We start from the raw sequence: 24,510 nt of genomic DNA on the forward strand, positions 1-24,510 counted from the left end.
TGCTATGAGTCCTTTGTGTTCTTACACCACAGGTAAGGTCTCAGGCTGGAAGAAAAGCTGAATCAAAATTCTTGTTTACACCAAACTGTTTTATTGCTGACAGCTCTGTCAACTACACCTGCTTATCCTGTGCAGGGTGGTGATGACACTATTTCAGAATCATAATCAGGGTTTACTGCCAAGTAGTGGTATACATATAAGTATAACAATACAAAGAATGGCAGGTTTGGCTGTGAGCTCTTAGAAAGTTGATAGTTACCGTCTACAGATGGGGATAAATCAAAGATAAAGACAGTATAGCTTGTCAGTAAAGAGATGTTGTCTCACCACAAAAGGATATGATCCACAGCTCCTCCTGAAGAAACCTGGCAACAATTAGCTGACTGTTTATTAGATGAGTAAAACATTATAGAAGCTTACAGCTGCTGTTCTATTTGAATTGCTACTACGCTTTTATAAAATTCACACCACTCATAATTCTTAGCAACAATTTTATTAGAGAAGTGCCTTTGGTCATGTTTACTTTTTTGGACTGAATTACATAAAGAGCATTCAAATTGTTGGTTGAAACTGATTGAAATTGATTGACAAAGGAGAGAATCTTCAAGTCCAATATAGATCTGAGTTGATGTCGGTGCTGGAGCGGTCTGAGCTCAGGGCTCACGTAGGTATGCGGCTGCAGAGATACTCCAACACTGCGTCCGTGCCTTTGGCCAAGATGGCTTCTCTGGGTGTGCGGAAAGGATTCCCTTCCAGTCTGAGACACCTGAGGAACAACACAAACTTCCACTAATCATCCATGTGACAATTATGACACAGTTAAATTCACATATTTTTAGCAAGGTCTCATTTCATTTAGACTTAATTCTAACTTTTTGTGGTTTTCTGAGAGGAAATTGAAGAAAATATACAAGATGCAGTTTGAGAAACAAAGAGAAATGAACACTAGGGCAGTTACATCTCATTATCGTTAATTGATTCCCAGTGGACCACACACAGGAAGAATACTGAGCAGCACCAGTGTCATTTCCCCCCTTCTGAAAACCAGAGGATGGCATCTGGCGATGCTGCGGTGATTGCGTTCAGACACATGTTAAAAGAGGGTACAGGACAGTCTGCTCAGCTGGGCACCTACCTGAGGCTGGAGCAGAGGCCCAGCTCAGGGGGGATGTTAAGCAGGTCATTGTTTGACAGATCCAGTGTTGACAGATTAACCATCTTCATCAGGCGACTAGGGTCCACCCCACCCACCTGGTTGTTACCAAGCAACACTGTCTCCAAGGATGCAATCTGATAGAGGACTTCAGGGAAGGACTTGAACCTGTGATCAGTACAAAGACTATGACAAACTGGATGATACCATAAGATGGAATAATGCTGTGGAAACAGCATGATTCTACTTTAAATATTACTACAAATTGCAACACACAAACACGTATAACAGAATGTGCTACTGCTTTAGTTATTATGAATGCTTAATAAGAAAAGTTAATTCCCCTTTCTTTTGTGTTCCATTACAACTCAAAATTATCATCATTCCCAATATGAGCAAACACTTGGTGACAGTAGATTTTCTTTAAACATTCTTAGCAGTGTGAATTATTTTGTGTCTCTTAATCATCCTTAAGTCTTTTATCAAAGAGAAACTAACTAAATACAGGTGCGAATCAGTCATTGGCCTGATAAAACAGCATGACAGATATAACATAAATTTGAATGGATAAATAAGGAAAGGTAACTAACTGTCAGAGATGATGATGCTTTTTGCTTCTTCAAACACTTCAAATAAAAAGATGCCGAAGGGGCTGACGTGTATGTTTGTTGATACATGAACTTCGGTTAAACTGGTCCTGAAACAGTGAGTTACCTGTTGTAATTGAGGATAATGGAGCGTAGTTTAGTTAAGTTCTTCATATCAGGGGCTAAATCACTGAGCTGATTGTTCCTGAAAGCAAAAAAGACAGGTGAAAAATGGAGGGTGCAGCATTTCAGGGTGATTCTATACAAGTCCTATTCCTATACTGTCTATGAATACCTTCAGCAATACTATCTGAAATCGTTGGCTTCCTCTATCTGTTTAAGTCATCACTTGTAGACATTTAATCATACACACTTAGTAATTTAATAGGAAATCCACACTAAAACTGAGCTGTTCCTCCCTTGCTGTGAAGCAGCTTCAGTTCTTTGTGGCATCACGTCATCACTGCAGATTTGTCAGCTGTACATTCAAGCTGCCAATCTCCTGATCGACCACATCACAAAGCTGTATATCTGGTGACTGAGGAGTTAGCTTTAAGTCTGGACTGTTGACATTTGGCAGGTCGGTTCCATGGATTGATGCCGTTTCATTTAATTTATTGGTGTATTTGACAGGGACAATGCTCACTAATCGAGAGCAAAATGACTAAATGAGCCAGAGTTAGCTCAAAAGGTTAATTGGAATTGTTGATGACACATTGTGATTCTATCATATGCAGCTTCAGTAGAAATTCAAAGTCAGCAGACCAGGCTAAGTTTTTCAGTTTTCAACTGTCCAGTGTCAGTGTGTGTATGAATAAAGTACTAAACTCAAGAGAGTAAGCGCCTCCGGTACTTCTCCGGAGTTTCCCCTGACAGCCCCCAAATAACAAGTCTGCAAAATGACAGAAGGAGCCGATGTGAGGAAAAAGCAGGAGATCCTCCGCAGGATTCATGTGAGCTAGTGGGAATGGGTTGACGTGTCTAACACTGCACAGATGCAAAAGATGATACAGACGAAGATGTCAAGAGGGCTTTAGGTGATAATGGCCGTTGCCTTGTGAAAGGCAAACTCCAGTGAAAGTCCCAATGCTCCAGACATAAAGTGCTAGATGAGAGTAATTCGCCTAAATCAAACTTTCTTTTGATGCTGTGGCAGAAAAGTAATGATATCAAGTTATAGAATTTACAACTTATTTTGCAGGCAAATGTTTTATCTCTGCAGATTAATTAATGATCATCATGTCACTTCCACTTCTCATATTATATAATATATTCAGTTATTTATAATAATGTTGATGGTTAAACTGTAATACATCAAGTCTAAATTCAATTTCTTAGTCATTAGGGTTTGACAACAGCTTAGCTAATTATTTATATCTATACATCTACATATCTATATCAATCAATCAAATTTTATTTGTATAGCCCATATTCAGAAATCAGAATTCGTCTCATAGGGCTTTATCTATATCTATATACCTGAGGTCGATGTGTGTCAGCTGCAGTAACTTGCAGATGTCAGGAGGACAGCAGGTCAGTTTGTTGAAACCCAGATTCAGATCTGAGAGTGACAAGTGGAACTCCACCAGCCTGCACACACGCACACGCACACGCAGACACACACACAGGGTCGTTAGTACACAATTTAACAGCAAACCTGAGATGAACCACAGTTTTCATGTAAGGCTGCAATCATATCAGTTTTCAACTTTCTAAGAAATGGCTGCTGAGAACCTGGTTGCTAGACCTGTCTCTCTCAAACTAAAGAAATTCAAAACATGAATCAATAGTCTACCAATCAAATCAATCAGTATTAGATACTGTGAGTGATACTCATAGACTGCATATGAAGATGGATGACTCGTCTCCACTTCCACTCACTATCCAAAAATTAACACTGCTATGTTTCGCACATGATCAAGATGCTTTGGCCTTACCTTTGGGTTCTGTCATGTGGTCCATTTTTAGATTTAGTCGATGGTCATACTCATATAGAAGACTACAGCTATCATAGATTGTTATGAGAACCATTTATCAATCAATCAATCAACCATCTGTAATTTTTTTCATCAACAAAAATAAATAAACCGTCATAGTACAAAATATGAGTAAAATGAAAATGAAACATCATAGGTTTGTATGAAATGTCATGTAAACCTGTAGATCTGTCCGGAGCCGTCAAGTCAGAGAATATTCTAAACCGTTGTTGCAGCGATTGTTGGTGGAGGCCTGGCTCAACTCAAGCGAGCTCTGTGATCTTCATCAAAGGGATTATGTCGCCATGTGCAATTACGTGTGTATAATTTTGTGTACGTACCTGGGAGGAATGGAGGTCAGCTGGTTCTTGCTGAAGTTAACAGTGGAAACCCCTTGTTCTGCTGCAGTATCAAACAGCTCATCTGGAATAACAGCTGCCTGCTTCTCACTGAACGCACACACACAAACCGTTACACTCCACTCCCCCTGACCTGCACAGTAAGAGTAACTAACAACAGTTAGTCTCTTAAACAAGCAAAATCTTGATATAAATACTGAATCAAATATGAAAATCAAATATGAAAGTTGTTTCACAGCTGCAATCAATATGTCTGACTCTGACTATGAATATCCAATAAAACGATAGGTAAAATAAAACAATGTGTGTTGATGTCTATCACTTACCTGTATGCCAATACCTTGAGAGTTTTGATGTTATGTACATTGACGCTAGCCTGGCTGGGTAACGTCATAGCAGTTTGTCCGTCATCTGGTTTCTCGGGCTCATCTGCAAACACACACACAAACACACACGCCTGACTGAGAAATGCTATAATATTATTGAAATGTACTTGTAGTCTATAAGAAATGTGTAATAGCAGGTCAGCTGATGGAGTGTTAATGACATGAGAAAGTTTAAAGATCGTTTTCCACAGTGAACTGAGTGAAACCTAAATCTCTGACACACATTAAGATGCAGTTGGAGAATTACCTTTTAAGAATTTTAAACCACATCTCACAGCATTATACAGTTAAGTGGACAAAACTGTATCCAGTCAGCACAAAAAAGGAATTTTACCTTTAATTCTTCCTCTTAAATATTTCAGAAGCTCATTGGTTCCTTTCTGTGAGAACAAAAGATGATATGCTGTCAGAAAATCCACATGGAGGGTTAAGGCCAAACTAAACATTCCCAGCTGATTTCAAATAAAATCTCATCAATCAAATAACATTTACTTAAATTTTAGACATTTAAACCATATTTACAAATCATGATTGACTATCTGTACAAGGTGGGAAATCCTCTGTCTTTACTCCTCGACTAAAGTAAAAAATGTGATTTAAGAGTTTGAAAATTGTCACTGACATTTACAGAAGCATCCCTAAACTTAATAACTACGACATATGGTAAACTGTAGAGTTATGTTAAATGGTAAATGGACTGTATTTATAAGGAGCTTTACTAAAGCTCCATCAAAGTGCTTACATTACAATGCACATACTTTGTGATGTGGCTTTTCTATCACACTGCAGCACAGCCAGGCAAGCACAGCCACTTGGGGTTCAGTATCTTGCCCAAGGTACCAGGTATTGAACCACTAACATTCTGGTTAGTGAACGACACACTCTAATGATTCACCAATGAGGTGATTGTGACACAGTAAATTGTCTTGAGATTTGTAAATTGAGCGTTGATGCTCAGTATTAGTGTCCTCAGTGTGTCACCTACAGCAAGTAGGTCTCTCCTGATTCCTCGCAGAGGGTTTCCTTCCAACAGTAACACCTTCAGATTGGGCAGTAGGCTGAGTGACGCTGGAAGACTGACAGAGAAAGACACCAAATCTGTCAAGTCTAGGCTGGATTCAACAGTGCTGAAACGAACTAGACTCTATTTACACATGGCACTAAAACTTGTCTCAGATCTAAACATATCTAGATAACCTGATAACATTTACACCTCATATTATCATGTGTCTCCAGAGTTATTATCTGATCTCTGTCCAGCTTACATCCCCCCCTCTTTTTTGTGCAGGAAAAACCCCCAAAAGAATGAAGAGGAAGAATAGAAGATGGTGACATCATCTGTGATGATGTAGTATTGTTTGTTTGCATTTTGATTTGTGTCGTCTTCACTCCATCCACAGGTGACTTGAATAATGAGGACTGTGTTTCATGGCTAATGGCTGCTTGCTGCTGCTAACAGTAGTCCTGTAGGATCATTATTTTGATGTTCTGTAGACAAGCTGTTTGATCTGGACAAGCTCTATTGGATTAAAACCTGATCAAAAAACACATTTGTGACAAATTGAGCAACCATGAGCAAATTGAGCAACAGTGTGCATGCAACATGTAACAACATCCAGAAATAGAAAACTTGAAATGACCGTCGAGATCTTGTGTACACCAACAAACATTTGCCAGTGGCTCACCTGGTGAAATCTGTCTGAGGTCTGAGTAATCAAAGTTTGAATGGAGCAAAGACCAGTGGTTATATTCGTTTCTCATTGGAGTTTTAAGTTTAACAGACAGCATCCATAGTGGGTCACAATGTCTGTGACTTACGTGATGAGATCATTGTTGGTGAGGTCGAGGCGTGTGAGTGTACTCAGTAAGGTGATCTGTTCAGGGAGGTTTTTGATCTTGTTGTCTCGGAGTTCCAGAAGAGAGATGGCCGCCAGGCAGGCCAGCTGATCTGTCTCCAAATGCTCGATCTGATTGTTCCCAACATACAACTCCTAAACACACACAAGAAAATTGAAAAATAAACTCTTTAATCAGCAGAAAAAAGTATTCGAATCATATTTGAAAGGTGACTTCATTTATTAGATAATACTTCTAGTGTTCTCATTCCAACACTGCATCAAATGAACAAACTAAATTCTGTAAAGCTCGCTTCTGACTCTCTGACTGTTGACCTCAAACTCAGCACTCACATATTGGTTTACCTGTGTATCAATAGAACAGCAGCTATCTGAGCACTTTATTAGGAACCCATACTAGGTCAATCCCAACATGAAACAGATTTTATGCAAATGCTACAATGATCTTGTCCTCCATTTCAGACAGGACATTGGACATCAATAGAATGACAATGTTGCCTTTCGCTCTAGCCAACATTGGTTACACAAACCCAAATGTATCAGTGGAGAACCTTTACCTCCAGGCTCACTTGCAATCCGTTTAAGCAAGAAGACGAATAAAACATTTGCTTCCTGTGCCAAGGCAAATCGTAGCATGGTTGTGTGTGGAGCTCAACTTCGGTGAACTTTGATCCACTTTTCATTTGCGTATGTGTGACCGTACCCTCGGTAGTTCCTCCCTTTGGTCTCCAAAGTATCTCTTTCTTTTTAATCTGCTCCATGTCGACTCGACTGCACAACATCATACCTTCATATTTGTCAGCTGCTCATTCATCTCCTTTTTTTCCATAACACGATATTCTACTAGATTCACATCTGCTGTGACTGTGGAGGTCACTGAAGTTTACTGAACTCTGCCATGTTGTTCATGAAACCAATTTAAGTTCACTTAGGAGCCTTATCCTGATGGAAGTATCCTTTAGAAAATGTATAAATGTGGCCTTGAAAATGTAGTTTGATAAAGATACACATTAAACCAAGATTAATTGGTTTAAGGCACAAAGTGTGACAATAAACCTTTCCCCAAAACATCACACCACCAGCAGCAGTAGTAACATTACATGTCACTAAGGGGACTTCAGCATCTTGCCCAAGGACACTTCAACATGCAGATTAGGATGAGGGATGATCGAACCACCGACCTTCTGGTTGGAGGACGACCACGCTACCGCTCAGCCACATTCTGGACTGTTGACAAAAGGCAGGTTGGCTCAATGGATTCCTGCTGTTGATGTCAGATTTTGACTCAATCATCGGCAGCCTCAGCCAAAAAACAGATTTATCAGTCCAGGCTACATTTATAGTCTTCATCTCTCCAATGGTGAGTCTGTGTAACCGCAGCCTCACATTTCTGTTCTTGGCTCACAGGAGTGGAACCTGAAGTGCTCCCTAATCTTGTAGAACCATCCACTTGATTTTTGGATGTGTGGTTCACTGTGAGAAGCTTCTCTGCTCATCACAGTTGTTAAGAGTAAATATCTGAGTTATTGAAGCCTTTCTGTCAGCTCCAACCAGTCTGACCATTCTCCTCCGACCTCTCTCGTTAACATTGAACAGGTGTTTTTTATTCAGTCTTTCGAGTAAAAACTCGAAAGACTGTTTGGAAAGAACATAGAATACAGAATAGAATATAGAGTAAATATAGATTACACAACGATATTGTATTTCCTGGATGCCGCCAAGGTGTTTACCGAGTTAATCATGATAACCACAGCAAGAGGAATGGGTCTCCCAATATTCAAAATTGGAGTATTGTCACCAATTCTCTTCAATTCCTGGATGGTCTTTTAAGAAGTTAAGAGAGTTTAAGGCTGGCCGAATAGTCGTATTTACCATCTGATGTACGGTTTAGAGTGTGTTCAGCATGACATTAAATGTAACTCTAAATGAAACGCTAAAAATAGTTTTAGCACTAAGTAGGTTCAGAAGCTTAAATGCCCCTCCTCCTTCATGGCAGACCAAGTCTTTTGTAGTAGTGAACTAAGTAAAATATCTGGGTCACATCATTATGGATTATTTATTCAATGATGACAATGTGCAGTGACAGTGCTGTATATGTACACTAAAGCCAACATGTTGGCATGCATATTTTCTGCTTGTGTTTTAGGTTTTAATCCCTATGTACCTGTATATTGTGATGATTGTTTTTGCTTCTATGCTTTCATATTTTATTACCAAACCTCATCCGACGGCCAAAGTCACTGAATACCCAAAGTTTCTATCCCAATGTTTGATGTGAACTTTAACTGAAGCTAATGATCTGTATCTGCTGTTTTTTATTTATATATTTCATCGCTGGAGCATGGTGGGATGACTGGATAACGACATGGAGACTTACAGGCGTTCCTAATAAAGTGCTCAGAGAGTATATGTGTCTCCAAGAGCAGAGTGTGTAAGAAACAAGACAATAGCTCAGTAAATATAGCCAACAACGTACCACTATCAGCATTATTCACACCACAAATGACTGATACTCTGAGAGGAACTCTGATGTTGCTAGAGTTACCTTGAGCGCAGGTGCAGGGAGCTTTGGTAAGAAGCAGAGCTTGTTGTGTCGGAGGTAGAGCTGCTCCAGGGCGAGCATTTCTGATAGGCTGGCAGGGATGTCAGTCAGCTGGTTTTTGCTGCAGTCCAACAGTTTTAAACCTGTCAAATGAAGTCAGAACTAAGTATTCTTTACACAGACACTTTTGTCAGTTTTTGCTGACTCTTTGACGACACTTTAAAGTCACTGAATTCATTGGGGAGGCATCAGGGGGACAGTGAGGTGCAGCCTGGAGGAAGGTATGGCAGCAGGCTTTTCACCACACCCTCCACTGTGTTCGGCACACTGCTCGTTATGTAGCAGCAAAGACATCCAGGCAAATGCAGTCAGCAGATATGACGTTGAACGTCTCTCCATGTATTTAGTTATTAATTGAGGGTGTAGGATAATTTTTCAGGAGGTTTCAATGCAGCCTCATAAACTCTGGAGTGAATCAAACCAACACTAAGTTACTTAATTTACTGATCAGGTCCTAATAACTTCTGATGAGTGTTGCTGTTTTTTAGCTAAAGTGAGAGCAGATTAGCAGGAGAGAGGAGGGAGGACACAGGAAACTCCAGCACGATACAAGCCAATTGCTGCTTCTTCTCTGTGTAATGTTGGTTAAAAATCAAATGCTGTTTAAAATAAGGTTCATGTAATGTGTAATGTAAGTAGTCACATGACCATATGCCAGAAGTTACGTATGTAAGCGTTGCATTATTGGATAGAGCCAACATGGACGCAGGGGGAACAGGTACGGTCTTGGAATAACCAAATTCTGCACATGGTTTAAGAGGGGCGCACACGCTTAAAGTATTCATTCATGTCTTAAAATTAGGGCCGTCAATAGATCTTTTTTTTTTTACATTTCACATTTTCTGGAGCCAATGCTGCTCTCCTCTTCTGGACAATAAGACCTGAGTGAGAACAGCCGCTCACAGGGCACTGTGGTAGCTGGGGTTGACAGGTGTTTCTTTGCTATTCCTGCAATCTTCTCATGTGTGTAAATGGTAAATGGCTTTGTATTTATATAGCACTTTTCTAGTCTTGATGACCACTCAAAGCGCTTTACAGTACAGTTGATATTCTATGGGGGGCCATTCAGGGTTCAGGATCTTGCCCAAGGAAACTTCGGCATGCAGATGGGTCAGACTGGGGATCGACCTGCCGACCTTCAGGTTGGAGGACGACCACTCTACCCCTCAGCCACAGCCGCTACGTGCTGCCTTCCTGATCACCAATTTGGTGGACAGTCCCCCATCTGCAATTTTGGCTCCGCACTGTAACGGTCCAGAGCTTAGACAGATGGAATGAGAGAAGATGAGGAGAGGAGTAGCTTAGGCCACACACAGGAACTACTAGCTGAAGCACCACGCAGAGTAGGCCTACACACACGAACATGCATACGCGCGCACAACCACACACACACACACAGTTCGAGGTAGACTAATAAAATCCACATAATGACGGAAAGAGTGGAGTTGCCTGCCTGGTTAAAGTAGCTTCTCCGTCTTGTGCTGAGCCAGTTTGGCAGTAAGCGGTCCCTTTGTTCGCTGGATCAGTTTGATCATCTCCAAGGCAGAATTCCACCGGGTGGCAACATCCTGAACTAGCGACTCTTCCTGCTGTCCTTGTGCAGTTTGCCCTGCTCTCATTCAGACGGGACTTATCATTTGATGGGCTGTCTTTGAAGTGCGTCAAGGAATTCCTCTGCAAATGTCGCGCCTCTGTTTTTTTTTACTGCCGATGCAAAAATCTATATTTCCATACATTGTCAATAAAATGAGCTGTGACACCCAGGTAATTGTCATTGCTGACTGACGTCCAGTGGTCACCAGTAAGGGCGACGCTGGCAGCTTGCTCGAGGAGCTTAATTTTCTTCCGCACACCGGAAGTAGAAAAAATGGGTTAACTGCGTTAAAATATTTTATCGCATTAATCTCGGGCACAATAATCTCATAGATTAACGCATTAACTTTGATAGCCCTAATTAAAATACAAGCAGACATAAAGTTTGCGAGTTACGGTTAGCTTACTTGAGAGCCTGGCTAGACTGTGGGGCAGACAGCTGAGCTTGTTGTTACACAGGTTCAGTTTCTGCAGGGAGGTGAGACGACCCAGGCTGGACGGCAACTCCTTCAGATGGTTGTTGGCGAGGTCCTGCAACCAATCCCAACAAACAGCACACCCTAATCAGCCACTCACACAACACAGTGGAAGGAAGAGTCTGCTGTAATATCCTACATACAGCTTACCAGCTCGGTCAGGTTCTCCAGTTGCCCCAGTTCCTCTGGAAGGTACTCCAGCAGATTCTCCTGCAATGTGAGGCTACGGAGGTTCTTCAGAGTACACACCTCAACCAGCACTACTGTCAGCTGGTTATGACTGGACACACAGGGAAACAAACAAATATGAGCTTTCAGTTTATATTAAACTTATGAATATATTTTACCGTCATGTTTCTCTCTGTGATTGTCCCTCTCTGCTATCAAAGACATCTGGACTTATCTCAATTAAGTCAAAGTAGGTGCTGCAGCACCTTGTGGTGCCATAACAAACGCCAGGGAGTGCTGCAAGATTTGTTTTTCATCGAAATATTGTTAAATTGCAGAAGAGGCCGGTAATGAAGTACATTTACTAAGTTACTGTACTTAACTACATTTATCTCTATCTTTACTTGGTTACTTAGAGTTGGTTCACTGTTCCAATCTCAAGCGGGCAGGTAACATTAGATCCCGCCTCGTTCAACGAGAGCAGAGCGCCTGCAGCAGAAACATACAAAATGGATTGATAAATGAAAAAGCCACTGCCAAGACTCAGCCAAAATGATGTAGCCAACTGTTGCATTAGGCAACAGGATACATTAAGCGGATGCTTTTACTTTTAATACTTTAAGTATGTTTAGAAGGTGGTACTTACTTTTACTCAAGTAGAAAAGTTAATGTGATAGTTTTACTTCAGTACACTATTGTCAATATATTTGTACTTTTCCTAAGTGAAATGTTTGAGTACTTCCTTTCCAACTTCTTTGGTATTTTATTGCGTTCATATAAAACACTACAACGATCAGGCTCTTTTGACCTGTAAATATTTTTTGTGTTGACCAACTTTCAAGGTAGCCCTAAATTTATTGTCAACCCATCCATATTCACATGTAAACAGTAACTCATCCGAACACCTTGACGCAGCAGCACAACCTTGGACGTCCTGTCACTGGGCAGTGCTTTGCTTATTCATTGTATCATTAATACAAAAATCACATCAGTCTCAGTCTGCACTGTCTGTGTCTGTACCTGAGTCTCAGCTGCTGCAGCTCCTGCAGTTCTCCAAGAGCGCTCGGTAAACTGTTCAGCTGGTTGTCATGGAGCTGCCAGAGTGAATGAATGTTTTAAGATCAGCTGAAGTTAAAACGTCTTCAGTAGCTAAGTTGCAGTGTGAGAAGGTTAAAGAGTTAGATGATGAGATTGAGCTCGGGGTCATTTCATCCCAGATTAACATTATTACAGTAGTCATTTCTGAGTTTCATTGATGGTCTTGATGGAAGCTTAGTGATGCTTTGGTTCCTTTATTATTTCAAAATAAACCACATTCAGCACTTAGAATGTCTGCAGCACGCAAGAACTCTAAGAAATGTTAATTGTAATACATCTCAAAATAGGAGATTTAAAACACATGTTTTAATTGTTGATTTCTTAGGTGACTGAGTTGATGATACTCACATCCAATGTAGTGAGTCCAGGTAGTAGTCGAATGTCATCTGATAGCTGTGTGAGCTGATTAGATGAGAGAAGAAGTTTGGTGAGGTCAGTCTGTTCCCACCAGCATTCTGATGCTCCGAAACCGACGTTCTGCTGCGCCTCCTCTGGTGTGTCAATGTTTAGACGGTACACGTTCTGAGGGACTGAGACAAGTGCACGCACACACTTTAAGTATTTACTCCTGAGGGATCAGTGAATTGCTTTCTTCATTTAATATTTTAATCTCTACTGAAAGTTATCAATATCTAGTGATCAAGTGGACTACAAGGCCCTTTTCAAAGGACCTGGAGATCCATGGGTGCAAACTTCCTAGCACTGGTCAGTCAGGACGACACTGCCCCTATTCACAACTCTGGACAGACGTTTGGCAGAATGCAGTCAAGAGGAAATCCATGCAGCAGTGATCAGCAGATGTAAATGTCATCAAACATCCAGAGGCTTACACTTATAATTCATCGCTTATCCCTCATAGAACAGCAGACTTTAGTTTCTTACTTAAATGGATCCACTATACACAAGAGGCACTTTCAACTCATACTTTGGAAGTCATATATTAGGAGATATATTATATAGACTCTATTTGATTTACTACCTACATGTATCTACTATAGTGTCTAACATAGGCTGATGTAAAGGGGAACATCCAGTGAATTTAGACTTATAACGATAAAGCCTGAAGCCTGTCAGATCTATGGACGATTTATAAAAACGTATAAAAGTCTCAACATACAGCCATACATCAGATCACATGGTCTAATGTCACCTATTGTAACATTTATCTTACTGCTTACTGTTTTCAAGAGGAAAGCTGCACACGTTTTTTGTCAGGCTGAATTACAGAGCATATATTTTGAAATATATATTTTATAGAAACAAACATTAAATTGTAAAAACCTTCATTGCAGACAAACCAGGTAGAGTGAACACAACGTTTTCTAACTTCACGCTGCATCATAGACTGTTTATAAAAAGCTCTGTAAATAATATGCAGCCCACTATGAAAAGTGGCAGTGTGTTGTGGAACTGTTTGAGGAGGACTCACTAATGACAAGGAATAATTCTGAAGTAGTGCCAGAGCATTAAGACAGACCAAGAGAAAAACCCATTCCACACAGACAGGTTTACAATGGGCACTGCACTTAAATATTTGAGTGGAAGCAAGGATTAAAAAAGCGTGATCAAAATCAGAAGCGCATGCCTTTAACAGTTTCATACAGTTAACACCAGTTTACAATAATGAATGAACGTATTTTGTTAACTCTAAACTTTAACACATTTTCACGCAGCGAAAAAACTAGACGTTTGAATCCATCTCACACAGTAAGAAGCTAGGGCAGCTGCTGCAGCAGTGTGAGCTGATAACACGGGTAGGTAGGTAAGTAAGTAAGGTTGTATATGGGTGTGTAGGTGTGTATGTTTACCTTCAGTGAGCCCTCGGCCGCACAGGTTGAGCTGACCACTCGCCCTCGCTGCCTTCAGCAGACCGTAGGGGACGCTGGGCTCCGGCTCGTCCTTCCTGAAGCCCACCAGAGAGTCCACCTTGTCCGCTCTTCTGGGTCGAGACATCGTCGGTAACGTGTTCGGTGTAGAACTGCAACTGACCCGTGCGTTTACTTCCACACCCAAACCATTCGACTTCCGGCCGCCACAGATAACACGATGTTGCAGTTCCGCCGACAGGCCTTCATAATAAAAGCCTCAAAATTATTGACTTAAACCCTTAAACCCAGTCTATGCTTAAACCCGACTTTATATAAAAAGACTTAAACCAGCACAGAAGTATCTATAAAACCCATTAACACACTGTCATGCATTCACACATTGATGAAAATGGATTTTGGTGGCTATGTATTACTATGTATTTTTCTATCTATCTTACGGCTTTTATTTTGGAAATATTAACTTTAACTTCGAGGTCTTGTGTGTCGTTTTTCCAGCGTTAATACAATATGAAACATGAGTTTTTTCCGAATTTGGTTCAAACCGAAATCATGGATTATATTATTGTGTAACATTTATTATTTATCACTGAAGCACAAGTTGTATATACAAAAGATGGTCCTAAATGTTTGTATTTATTTAATATTTATTTAATCAGGAATATGTCCTGTTGAAATCTCTTTTTAAAGGGAGTCCTGGCCAAGTCAGGCAGCAACACATACAAAGTACCAGTTCATCAGAGATACAACATAAGACACAAATGAAGGTGCCAAACAGGCAAAACATCCGACAACATCAGTCAAAAACATCGTCGACAGTTGAGGTTGAGTGGCCAAAAGTAGAATCTAGTGGATTATTGGATTATTATATTACCATTTATGCAATCTCAGTCGCTCATATGTATGTAGCATGTAGGCTACTACACAGGAACTCACACACACACACACACACACACACACACACACACACACACACACAATGTTGTGCAACAACCTCCCTCTGGACTGTGAACTTTGACCGCAGGTAGAGTAAGGCGTGTCTGTGTGTGTTCGTAGGTCCAGTCCTGCTGTACTTTGTTGAGTCAGCTTGGTGTGTTGTATTCACGATGGATGTGTATTTCCTTGGGCTGTTTGTGCTGCTGTCTGTTGCCGGCTGCTCGGCTAAAAAAGGTAAAACTTCTTATGTATTGATACGGACTCACACGTTGTGATTTCCATTAAAGCAAATAAAAAACAAAGACGTTATCAAAAGGATGTAATTCTATGGCATAACTTTCAATATTGTTTAGTGAATTACAAAGTTTGTTGAATGTAGCAATGTTTCTGCTGGATGTGCACTCTTGTAACCTTATGAAAAACCGCAGCTCTCTTCTTAACATTTGCACTGATCCTGTACATAAAGAGCAAATTTCTGACCCAAGATGAAGAACTCGCATGTTCATCACAACCTGAATATTGCTTGTCTTTATAATGGCTCACTAAAATAAAAATGTCATCACAAACAAACAAGCAGATTCACACAATCCAATCAGTTTCCACTTAATTGTATCACAAATCAGCTTTAAAATGAGTCATAGAACTTATCATCACGCTCCATGCTCTTTTATGATTGAACTTTAATCATTTGCCTGGACACATGCCATGAGCAAAGAAAGTGAGTGTGAATGCAATGTTAGATCGTTCACATACGTTTTTCAGAACATGTGTGTGCGCGCGCGTGTGTGTGTGTGTGTGTGTGTGTGTGTGTGTGTGTGCGTGTGCATTCAGATGTGCGGAGTGCCATGAAAGCAGCAGGATCTCAGTCAGTGACTCTTCAGCCCTGGCTGATTGGTCTTACAGCTGTGGTTGGCTTCCTCTTCATCGTTTTCACCATCCTGATCATTCGCAGACTACTCAGGAAGGACAGGTCAGTGCAAACAAATGCATATACAGTACCAACATTGGTATTAACAGCTGTTTTGTAGCAGAAACAAAAGGAGCTGTCTCCAGAGGTGGAAAGTAATGCCAATGCTCTGTTTTGCTTCCAGTGCAAACACATCCTTTATTCTAGTGCAGATAATTCAATCCAATAGAACTCATTCAAAAGCATAGGCCCCAGTTTACAGCCATAGAGAGTTGTGCCCAGGCCACTCCTGTGTTATCTAGGCTGTGTGCTCATAGGATCATGTCGTGTTGGAATGTGAACCTTCGGCCCTGTCCTAAATGACCAGGCTGTTATTAAGGATATCTCTGTTGTCCGTACTTGGCTCAAATCCTACGGTGGCCCTGAGAGCTCAACGAACAGCAACTTAAGAAAACACTTGCAAGTTGACAAAACACAAGCAAAGTAAGAAAACATCTTCATCAATTTCACAACACAACACAACACATTACAGAAACGCGCAGCAAATAGACAAACCCTGGCCGAACCCTGTGTGGAACCGAATTTGTATGGTGTATTGGACGTTTTTGTGGCAGCAGTGTCCATCACTTTTAGCTGTCCTCTGGAAACACTTCCGTTGTGTTTTCTCCTCTACTTGCTGCGCGTTTGTCTATTTGCTGCGCGTTTGTCTATTTGCAGCGCGTTTGTCTATTTGCAGCACGTTGGTCTAGTTGCAGGGGGTTTGTCTATTTGCTGCGCGTTTCTGTAATGTGTTGTGTTGTGAAATTGATGAAGATGTTTTCTTACTTTGCTTGTGTTTTGTCAACTTGCATGTGTTTTCTTAAGTTGCTGTTCGTTGAGCTCTCAGGGCCACCGTACAAATCAGCTTTCCCTCAACCCTGAGAGTCCCTGGCCCTGCAGCTATAAACACCACCCACGGTGATGCTGCTACCACCATGCTTCACTTTGGGGATGGTATCCCGCAGGTGTTAAGCAGTGCTGATATGATGATAAGAAGCCAAAAAGTTGCAGTGATGTTAGTCCTTCTGAGAGTTTTTCTTACAGCATCGCTGGAGCTTAGCCAGAGTGAGCATGCTTAGTCCCCTCTCTTACCAAGTCATTATCCACTGATTGGTTTGGCCGGCTCTAAAAATCCTGGTTGTTTCACACTTTTCACACAGGAATGTTTTTGTAGCCTTTCTCGTGATTTGTGCCCTCATACAGTCTGAGCAGACAGCTCCTTCCACCTCATGACTTGGTTTTTGCTCTGATATGCTTTTGTCAACTGTGAGACCTTATGTATACACGTCATTTCAAATCATGCCCAATAAGTTGAATATCCATTATTGTCTTGCAGATTTTCCCACATTACTCCTTGATAATTTCAGATTAAACTTTGGAAAAGTAAAACTCTAACCTGTCTGCCTGCTGCTGTCTTCTGTTGCAGGGGGGATGCAGATGGATGGGATTATAACAAGGCTGAAGAGTTGGAAGGAGGTGATACTAAGCAAACCAATTTGTGAAAAAATATAATCAGAGTCACCTGTGACCCTCTCTCTATCAGTGCTCATCCCACTGCAGAATGTCACTGTTATGTTATGAAAGAATTGTTATAAATATGTCCAATCAAGTTCAGTGAGAGCCATTACCAATGTCTGGTGTTTTGATTGCATTATATGAAGGGGACTGTAGTGTGTTGATTCCCTAATCAGGTTTTTCTGATGAAAAGTTTTTACTGACATTCTGACAAACAAAAACATAGAGAAACACACAGGAAGCTTCTGTTCCTGTCAAATGACTTAAAAATTATTTTTGCAACCATCTCAAGGCTCACACCCAAACCACAATCCATAATCATTTCAATCCATTGCCCAAACTGCAGCCTTCTGAGTGAGCCAATCACAGTGCTTTTGGAAAAATGTAACCTGTTACCCTCTGCATTGTTTCAAACCCACCAGTTTATCCACGCATATGAACTCATGCTGTTCATTTGGAATTCTAGTAGAGATCTAAAAACGTCTAAACATTCGCACTATATCAGACTGAATCTTGGGTAAATGTATAAAATGTTGCTTTGGACAATTAGAATATCAAAATTTAATGAAACGATGCACACATGACATACATGGACTCTTGTGTTTGATTATTTTATTCAATGAAAGCTGCTGTTCCTGCTTCTGTACTGTGCCTCACATGACTGAGCTGCTCTGGTTTTCTGTCACCACCAGAGGTGCCCATAACACAGATAAACAGCCCAGTCTCATCTGCTGCCTTTATATTACAGCGCTACAAAGAACTGTTAAGGCAGTTATTTACATGAATGTGAAGGTACATAATAATAAGGGTTATCTTAATTGTTATTGGTTTTGTTCATATAAGTGTATTAGTTCAATCTTGCTCCTGGTGTGTCCCTCTTACCATGATATTAAAACTGGGTTATGAAATATACTTTGATGGACTAATAAAGACTAAATATTATTTGTGTAAATGTAATTTTTCTACACATGGCTATCTTAATCTTAATCTGTCTATCCAGGGTTCTTTAAGATAAATCACCAAGTGCTACTATACTTGGTGATTAGCACTTACTCATTTCAATCATGCAAACTATTACTTTTTGGATGCCAGCTACACAAACACCAGCTACCCTCGGAGGTCCAAAGGAGCTGTGGGATCTGTGTTGTTTTATTCCAATATGGACATTTTCCACCACCAAAGCACAATAACCTTTGGAGGCTGGTGGTGAGGCCTAGTCTCACAGAGGTTGGCTGTGTAAACATGAAACTGTGCTTCATTCCTCAATGAGCAGCACTATACCGAGGCAACAGTCACGTATTACAGGTAATGTGACACCCGCTGGCCCCAAAATCCCTATTGCTGAACACAATCATCACAAGAAACAGCTGTAAAACATTATTTGTGTTCACAAAGTGATGTTAATCTCCATTAAAGATTCACCATGTTATGAACTCTTGAACACACATCAGTGTGATTAGGACTACCCAATATAAAAAAAAAAACATTTATGTATTTGATGCCTCAGTCTGCAGAAGTCAATTTCATATTCACGTCAGCAGCTTGCCCCTCCTTTAATATTGCATCACAGCTACTTTGAGCGGCTCCACAACCCTCAGAACTATAGTTAGTTGGTCTCATCACCACCATAAAATGAATCCTGGGATAAGGTGGCCCAGGAATTCCATCTGTTGGATCCTTCGTTCTTCAGGCACGGAAGCAAACAAACACAACTATGGACAAGTTGCTGAATCGTAAAAGTCAGGCAACCGATGCGCCAGTTGCGAAGAAGCCAAAGTTTCGCAAATATGACGAGAGCCATTTGCAGTTTGGTTTCACCGTCACTGGCACGACTGAGCAACGTCCTCAGTGTGTTTTGTGTGCCGAAGTGCTGGCAAATGACAGCATGAAGCCATGCAAATTAAAAAGGCACCTCGACACCAAACACCCTGACTTGAAAGAGAAGCCTGTGGACTTCTTTAAACGTAAAGGTGATGGCCTCCAGCAACAACAAACCACCATCTCCAAGCATAGCACTGTCTCCAAGCAGTGTCTGGAGGCATCGTATGTACAGTGGCTTGCATAAGTATTCACCCCCTTTGGACTTTTCTACATTTTGTCATGGTATAACCACAGATTAAAATTTATTTCATCGTGAGTTTATGTAATGGACCAACACAAAATAGTGCATCATTTGGAAGTGGGGGGAAATATTACCCGGATTTCACAATTATTTACAAATAAAAATCTGAAAAGTGTTGAGTGCATATGTATTCACCCCCTTTACTGTGAAACCCCTAACAAAGATCTGGTGCGACCAATTGCATTCACAAGTCACATTTGCGAGTCACATAATTAGTAAATAGGGTCCACCTGTCTGCAATTTAATCTCAGTATAAATACACCTGTTCTGTGACAGACTCAGAGTTTGTTGGAGATCATTACTGAACAAACAGCATCATGAAGACCAAGGAGCTCACCAAACAGGTCAGGGATAAAGTTGTGGAGAAATATGAAGCAGGGTTAGGTTATAAAAAAATATCCAGAGCTTTGAACATCTCTCTGAGCACCATAAAAATCCATCATAAGAAAATGGAAAGAATATGGCACAACCGCAAACCTACCAAGAGGAGGCCGTCCACCCAAACTGAAGAGTCGGACAAGGAGAAAATTAATCAGAGAAGCAACCAGGAGGCCCATGGTTACTCTGGAGGAGTTGCAGAGATCCACAGCTGAGGTGGGAGAATCTGTCCACAGGACAACTATTAGTCGTCTACTCCACAAATCTGGCCTTTATGGAAGAGTGGCAAGAAGAAAGCCATTGTTGAAAGGGATTCATAAAAAATCCCGTTTGGAGTTTGCCAGAAGCCATGTGGGAGACACAGCAAACATGTGGAAGAAGGTGCTCTGGTCAGATGAGACCAAAATTGAACTTTTTGGCCTCAATGCAAAACGCTATGTGTGGCAAAAACCCAACACTGCCCATCACCCTGAGCACACCATCCCAACAGTGAAACATGGTGGTGGTAGCATCATGCTGTGGGGATGCTTCTCTTCAGCAGGTACAGGGAAACGGGTCAGAATAGAGGGAAAGATGGATGGAGCCAAATACAGGGAAATCCTTGAAGAAAATCTGATGCAGTCTGCAAAAGACTTGAGACTGGGGCGGAGGTTCATCTTCCAGCAGGACAATGACCCTAAACATACAGCCAGAGCTACAAAGGAATGGTTTGGATTAAAGAATGTTAATGTCTTAAAATGGCCCAGTCAAAGCCCAGACCTCAATCCAATAGAGAATCTATGGCAAGACTTGAAGATTGCGGTTCACAGACGGTCTCCATCCAATCTGACTGAGCTTCATCTTTTTTGCCAAGAAGAATGGACAAACCTTTCCATCTCTAGATGTGCAAAGCTGGTAGAGACATACCCCAAAAGACTTGCAGCTGTAATTGCAGCGAAAGGGGGTTCTACCAAGTATTGACACAGGGGGGTGAATACTTATGCACCCAACAGATGTCAACTTTTTTGTTCTCATTATTGTTTGTGTCACAATAAAATTTATTTTGCACCTCCAAAGTACTATGCATGTTTTGTTGATCAAACGGGAAAAAGTTTATTTAAGTCTATTTGAATTCCAGTTAGTAACAGTACATAATGGGAAAAAGTCCAAGGGGGGTGAATACTTATGCAAGGCACTGTAGTTGCTCATAGAATTGCTAAGCTTGGCAAACCCCATACAATTGCTGAAAACCTGAATTTGCTATAGGAGAGAGTGCAGCTGCTAAACTCAGCGCAATACCTATGTCAAATGACACTGTGTCACGCCGAATATCAGAAATGTCTATTGATGTCAAAGAGCAACTAATACACTACATTCAAATCAGTCCTTACTCTGCACTGCAGCTGGATGAATCAACTGACATCGCTGGACAGGCCCAGCTTCTCACTTACGTTAGGTATGTGCGGGAAAAGGAAATTGAGGAGGACATCCTGTTTTGCCGGCCTCTTCCGACCCGTACAACAGGGTAGGCAATCTTTAATGTACTTGACTCGGTCATCCAAGACAGTGGTTTGGGCTGGGGAAAGTGTATTTGCCTCTGCACAGATGGTGCGCGGTCGATGACAGGGCGTGAGTGTGGCCTCGTAGCTCGCGTCCAGCAAGTTGCTCCACTTGTGCAATGGACACACTGCATGGTCCATCGCGAGGCACTTGCTGCCAGGAAAATGCCACCGCTCTTCGAGTCAGTGCTTCACCAGGTCGTGAAAACAATTAACCATATTAAAGCTCGTCCACTTAACTCCCGTTTGTTTGGGGTCCTCTGCCAGGAGATGGGGTCAGGGCACGAACAGCTGTTGCTGCACACTGAAGTTTGCTGGCTCTCCAGGGGGCAGGTAGCCTGACGTTGTCATACTCACAATTCTAGTCAGAATGTGAGTCTGATACAGCTCCATTGGGCTGTGATTATGGGGCGTGTTTCAACCGAACCAGGAAAAAAAATGCCTCTTGTCTCAATTGGATAGACCTACAACCAATCAGAGCAACGTAGGATGTGATGTATGTTAAGCGACGCATTGTGAGTTATTTACTAACGCCGGGTTTACACCGGACGCTGAAGCGACGCCAAAGCGACGCTTAAGCGCAGGGCCAAGCCTTAAATAACAGCTGGCTCCCTTCCACTCCCATTTTAAACCTTTGTGTGGGTCACACCGGAGGCTGAAGCACCGCGCTGCACCAAGGCTGCCTAGCGCCACAAGCAGTGATTTAGTGAAGATAAAAAAGAGAGAGAGGGGGGCTACATATTCTCCACTTAGGCTTGAGTGGAGAATACGTAATTTACCCTCGACACCCGACATTTAACGGAGCCCCCAACAGCGTGGGGGGTTCTTCAACATGGATGACATTAAATTAATAATTGAAGTGGAGAAGTACAGTGAGTTGTATGATCCTCGGAACATGTTGTATAAAGACAACACCAAAAAAGACAAATGTTGGGACACTGTTGCTTAATGTTGGAGCAACAAGTAAGTATATGCTTGAATACTACTGGATCAACGGGTGATCTTATTAGCGCTGCCCGGCGGTTCAGCGTCGCTTCAGCGTCCGGTGTGAACACCCAAGCGCCGGCGCGATAGGGATAAGCGCGGCGCCTCCTCGTTCTCTGTTCCTCTTTCAAAATGAATGCGCTGTCGATGTCTTCTAAAACAGACTCAATGGCAGCATCTACACATCTTAGCTGTCCAGCGGCAGGCATGTTTGTTGAAAACGAATTCAACCCAAGCGCACTTTGATGACGTGGTTGATTAAGTTACTGTTGATCATCTGTCCATCATCGTATAAAGCCCGCCCTGACAATCTGATTGGTCCGAACAATTTCTGTTCGGGCATAATTTCTCCCCAACGAAGCGACTCCAGACCGAACTTCCCGACCTTAAATGTTGTGGGCGGGGCTAAGTTCGTCTGGCATCCAGGCTAGGGGGCGGGTGTTACAACGGCTGTATGAGCTGCGAGAGGAGGTAAAGTTGTTTTTGACTGAAAGTCAAACAGATCTGGCGAAGCATCTGGATGATGCCATGTGGCTTGCCTCTCTCTCCTATTTGGTGGATATGGCGGTCTTTGCAATGCCGCGAATCTAACGTTCTGCTCCTCGCTGATAGAGTGAATGACTTCACGCAAAAAATTGCTCTCTGGCGTGGTCGCATCAGTTCTGGAAACTGCGACATGTTTCCGAGCCTTGCAGACTTCATTGCCGATGCACGTGGCACTGATTTCTCCTCTCTCCTCCAATCAGCTGCTGATCACCTTTTAGCGCTGAAGAATCAGTTTGGGTCCTATTTCAAAGTGGACTACCGTTCATTCGCCTGGGTTCAGGATCCATTTCTCTGCTCAGCAGACAAGCTGTCAATAGACAAGCAAGAGCAGCTTATTGAGCTGAAGAGTGACAGTAGACTAAAGCATCTGTTTACCACCTCCCCTCTTTCGTCATTCTGGGTAGCATTGATGCCGGAATACCCTCAGCTTTGCGACATAGCCTTAAAAATGATCCTCCTTTTCGTGTCGACTTATTTGTGCGAGGCAGGCTTTTCAAGACTGACTGCGCTCAAAACTAAATATCGCAACCGCGCACAGATTGAAGATGACCTGAGGATATGTTTGTCAAACATTGCTCCAAGATTTGAGGACCTTTGCAAGGCAAAGCAGGCTCATGTCTCACAATGACAGACCTGCATGATTTTTTTTAAAGATCACAAGAGGCCCATAATAATAACAGTATCCTAATAATAGCAATAATAACACTTATTTTTATTTATGATAATAATAATAATATAATGATGGTGATATTAATGATGATTATTATAATAAGAAAGCATGCTAACTAATAAATAGTTAAAAAAGTAATAATAATTGTCTGTATGGGCCTAACAATAGCCTAACCTTGACATGTCAGGCCTATCAATAACAATATGCTATCTATCTATCTATATATGGTGGTGTAGTTGAGGGCGGTGGTGGCGGGCGGCGGGTGGGTGGGGGGGCCCCAACTACCCCTAACCAGCTTTGGGGGGGCCCAGCTTGCAAAAGTTTGAGAACCCCTGTCTTATCTAAATCTTTTATTCCAAACTGAATGTACAGAGCACAAACTGTCCCAGTATACAGTTTTTACAGTAGGCAGGTTTTACAGAATTGCATGTTTGTTGACTGAGCCGGCAGCAGAGCTGCTAAAATGCAGCAAAAGTACAGCAGATTTTGAGACCACAGAGTGGAGAGCCATCATCTGTGTTCCGTGGTTCTACTCAGGGGGTTGGGTTATGGAGTGTGTGTGTGTGTGTGTGTGTGTGTGTGTATACTGTCCTGTAATTTTCTCTTTACGTCCTGCTGTTCTTCTCGACCAACACTGTGATTGGCTCAGAGCTCCTCTGTTTAAGCCTGATTGGCTGGATGTTTACGCCTCTGAGGGAGGTTAATTGGCTAATTAAATGAGGGGGTGGGAGGCTGGAGTTGACTGAAATACTAATTACAAGACTCATGTTTATGTACGTGTGTGGGGGGGATGCG

The 24,510-nt window shown here is 41.7% G+C and overlaps 2 protein-coding genes across 2 annotated transcripts; one reads left to right on the forward strand and one right to left on the reverse strand.

The window, feature by feature from the left end:
* Positions 1 to 477: 477 nt before the first annotated feature.
* Positions 478 to 14,286, reverse strand: lrrc40 (leucine rich repeat containing 40). The gene is made up of 15 exons (XM_053429936.1): positions 14,063 to 14,286; positions 12,603 to 12,784; positions 12,177 to 12,250; positions 11,139 to 11,268; positions 10,920 to 11,043; positions 8,863 to 9,002; positions 6,280 to 6,452; positions 5,447 to 5,537; positions 4,796 to 4,841; positions 4,402 to 4,504; positions 4,058 to 4,165; positions 3,220 to 3,330; positions 1,868 to 1,945; positions 1,136 to 1,321; positions 478 to 766 (listed from the first exon to the last, which is right to left on the reverse strand). The coding sequence occupies exons 1-15, from the start codon at positions 14,205 to 14,207 to the stop codon at positions 661 to 663; spliced, it is 1,797 nt and encodes a 598-aa protein (XP_053285911.1). The 5' UTR covers positions 14,208 to 14,286; the 3' UTR covers positions 478 to 660.
* An 803-nt stretch (positions 14,287 to 15,089) lies between these two features.
* On the forward strand, positions 15,090 to 18,419 carry smim24 (small integral membrane protein 24). Its single transcript, XM_053429937.1, has 3 exons — positions 15,090 to 15,250; positions 15,848 to 15,986; positions 17,389 to 18,419. The coding sequence occupies exons 1-3, from the start codon at positions 15,187 to 15,189 to the stop codon at positions 17,462 to 17,464; spliced, it is 279 nt and encodes a 92-aa protein (XP_053285912.1). The 5' UTR covers positions 15,090 to 15,186; the 3' UTR covers positions 17,465 to 18,419.
* The last annotated feature ends 6,091 nt before the right edge of the window (positions 18,420 to 24,510 follow it).

Source organism: Pleuronectes platessa, chromosome 9 (assembly GCF_947347685.1).
Source record: "Pleuronectes platessa chromosome 9, fPlePla1.1, whole genome shotgun sequence".
Lineage (NCBI taxonomy): Eukaryota > Metazoa > Chordata > Actinopteri > Pleuronectiformes > Pleuronectidae > Pleuronectes > Pleuronectes platessa.

Bases quoted from the DNA above. Each gene is read 5' to 3' on its own strand.
- smim24 (XM_053429937.1), top strand. From the start codon at position 15,187: ATGGATGTGTATTTCCTTGGGCTGTTTGTGCTGCTGTCTGTTGCCGGC. The intron at 15,251-15,847 runs GTAAAACTTCTT...GTGTGCATTCAG, and splicing joins CGGCTGCTCGGCTAAAAAAG to ATGTGCGGAGTGCCATGAAA. The intron at 15,987-17,388 runs GTCAGTGCAAAC...CTTCTGTTGCAG, and splicing joins AGACTACTCAGGAAGGACAG to GGGGGATGCAGATGGATGGG.
- lrrc40 (XM_053429936.1), bottom strand. From the start codon at position 14,207: ATGTCTCGACCCAGAAGAGCGGACAAGGTGGACTCTCTGGTGGGCTTC. The intron at 9,003-10,919 runs GTAAGCTAACCG...TTCATTTGACAG, and splicing joins CAGTCTAGCCAGGCTCTCAA to GTTTAAAACTGTTGGACTGC. The intron at 4,842-5,446 runs GTAGGTGACACA...TTGTTCTCACAG, and splicing joins TCAGGAGAGACCTACTTGCT to AAAGGAACCAATGAGCTTCT.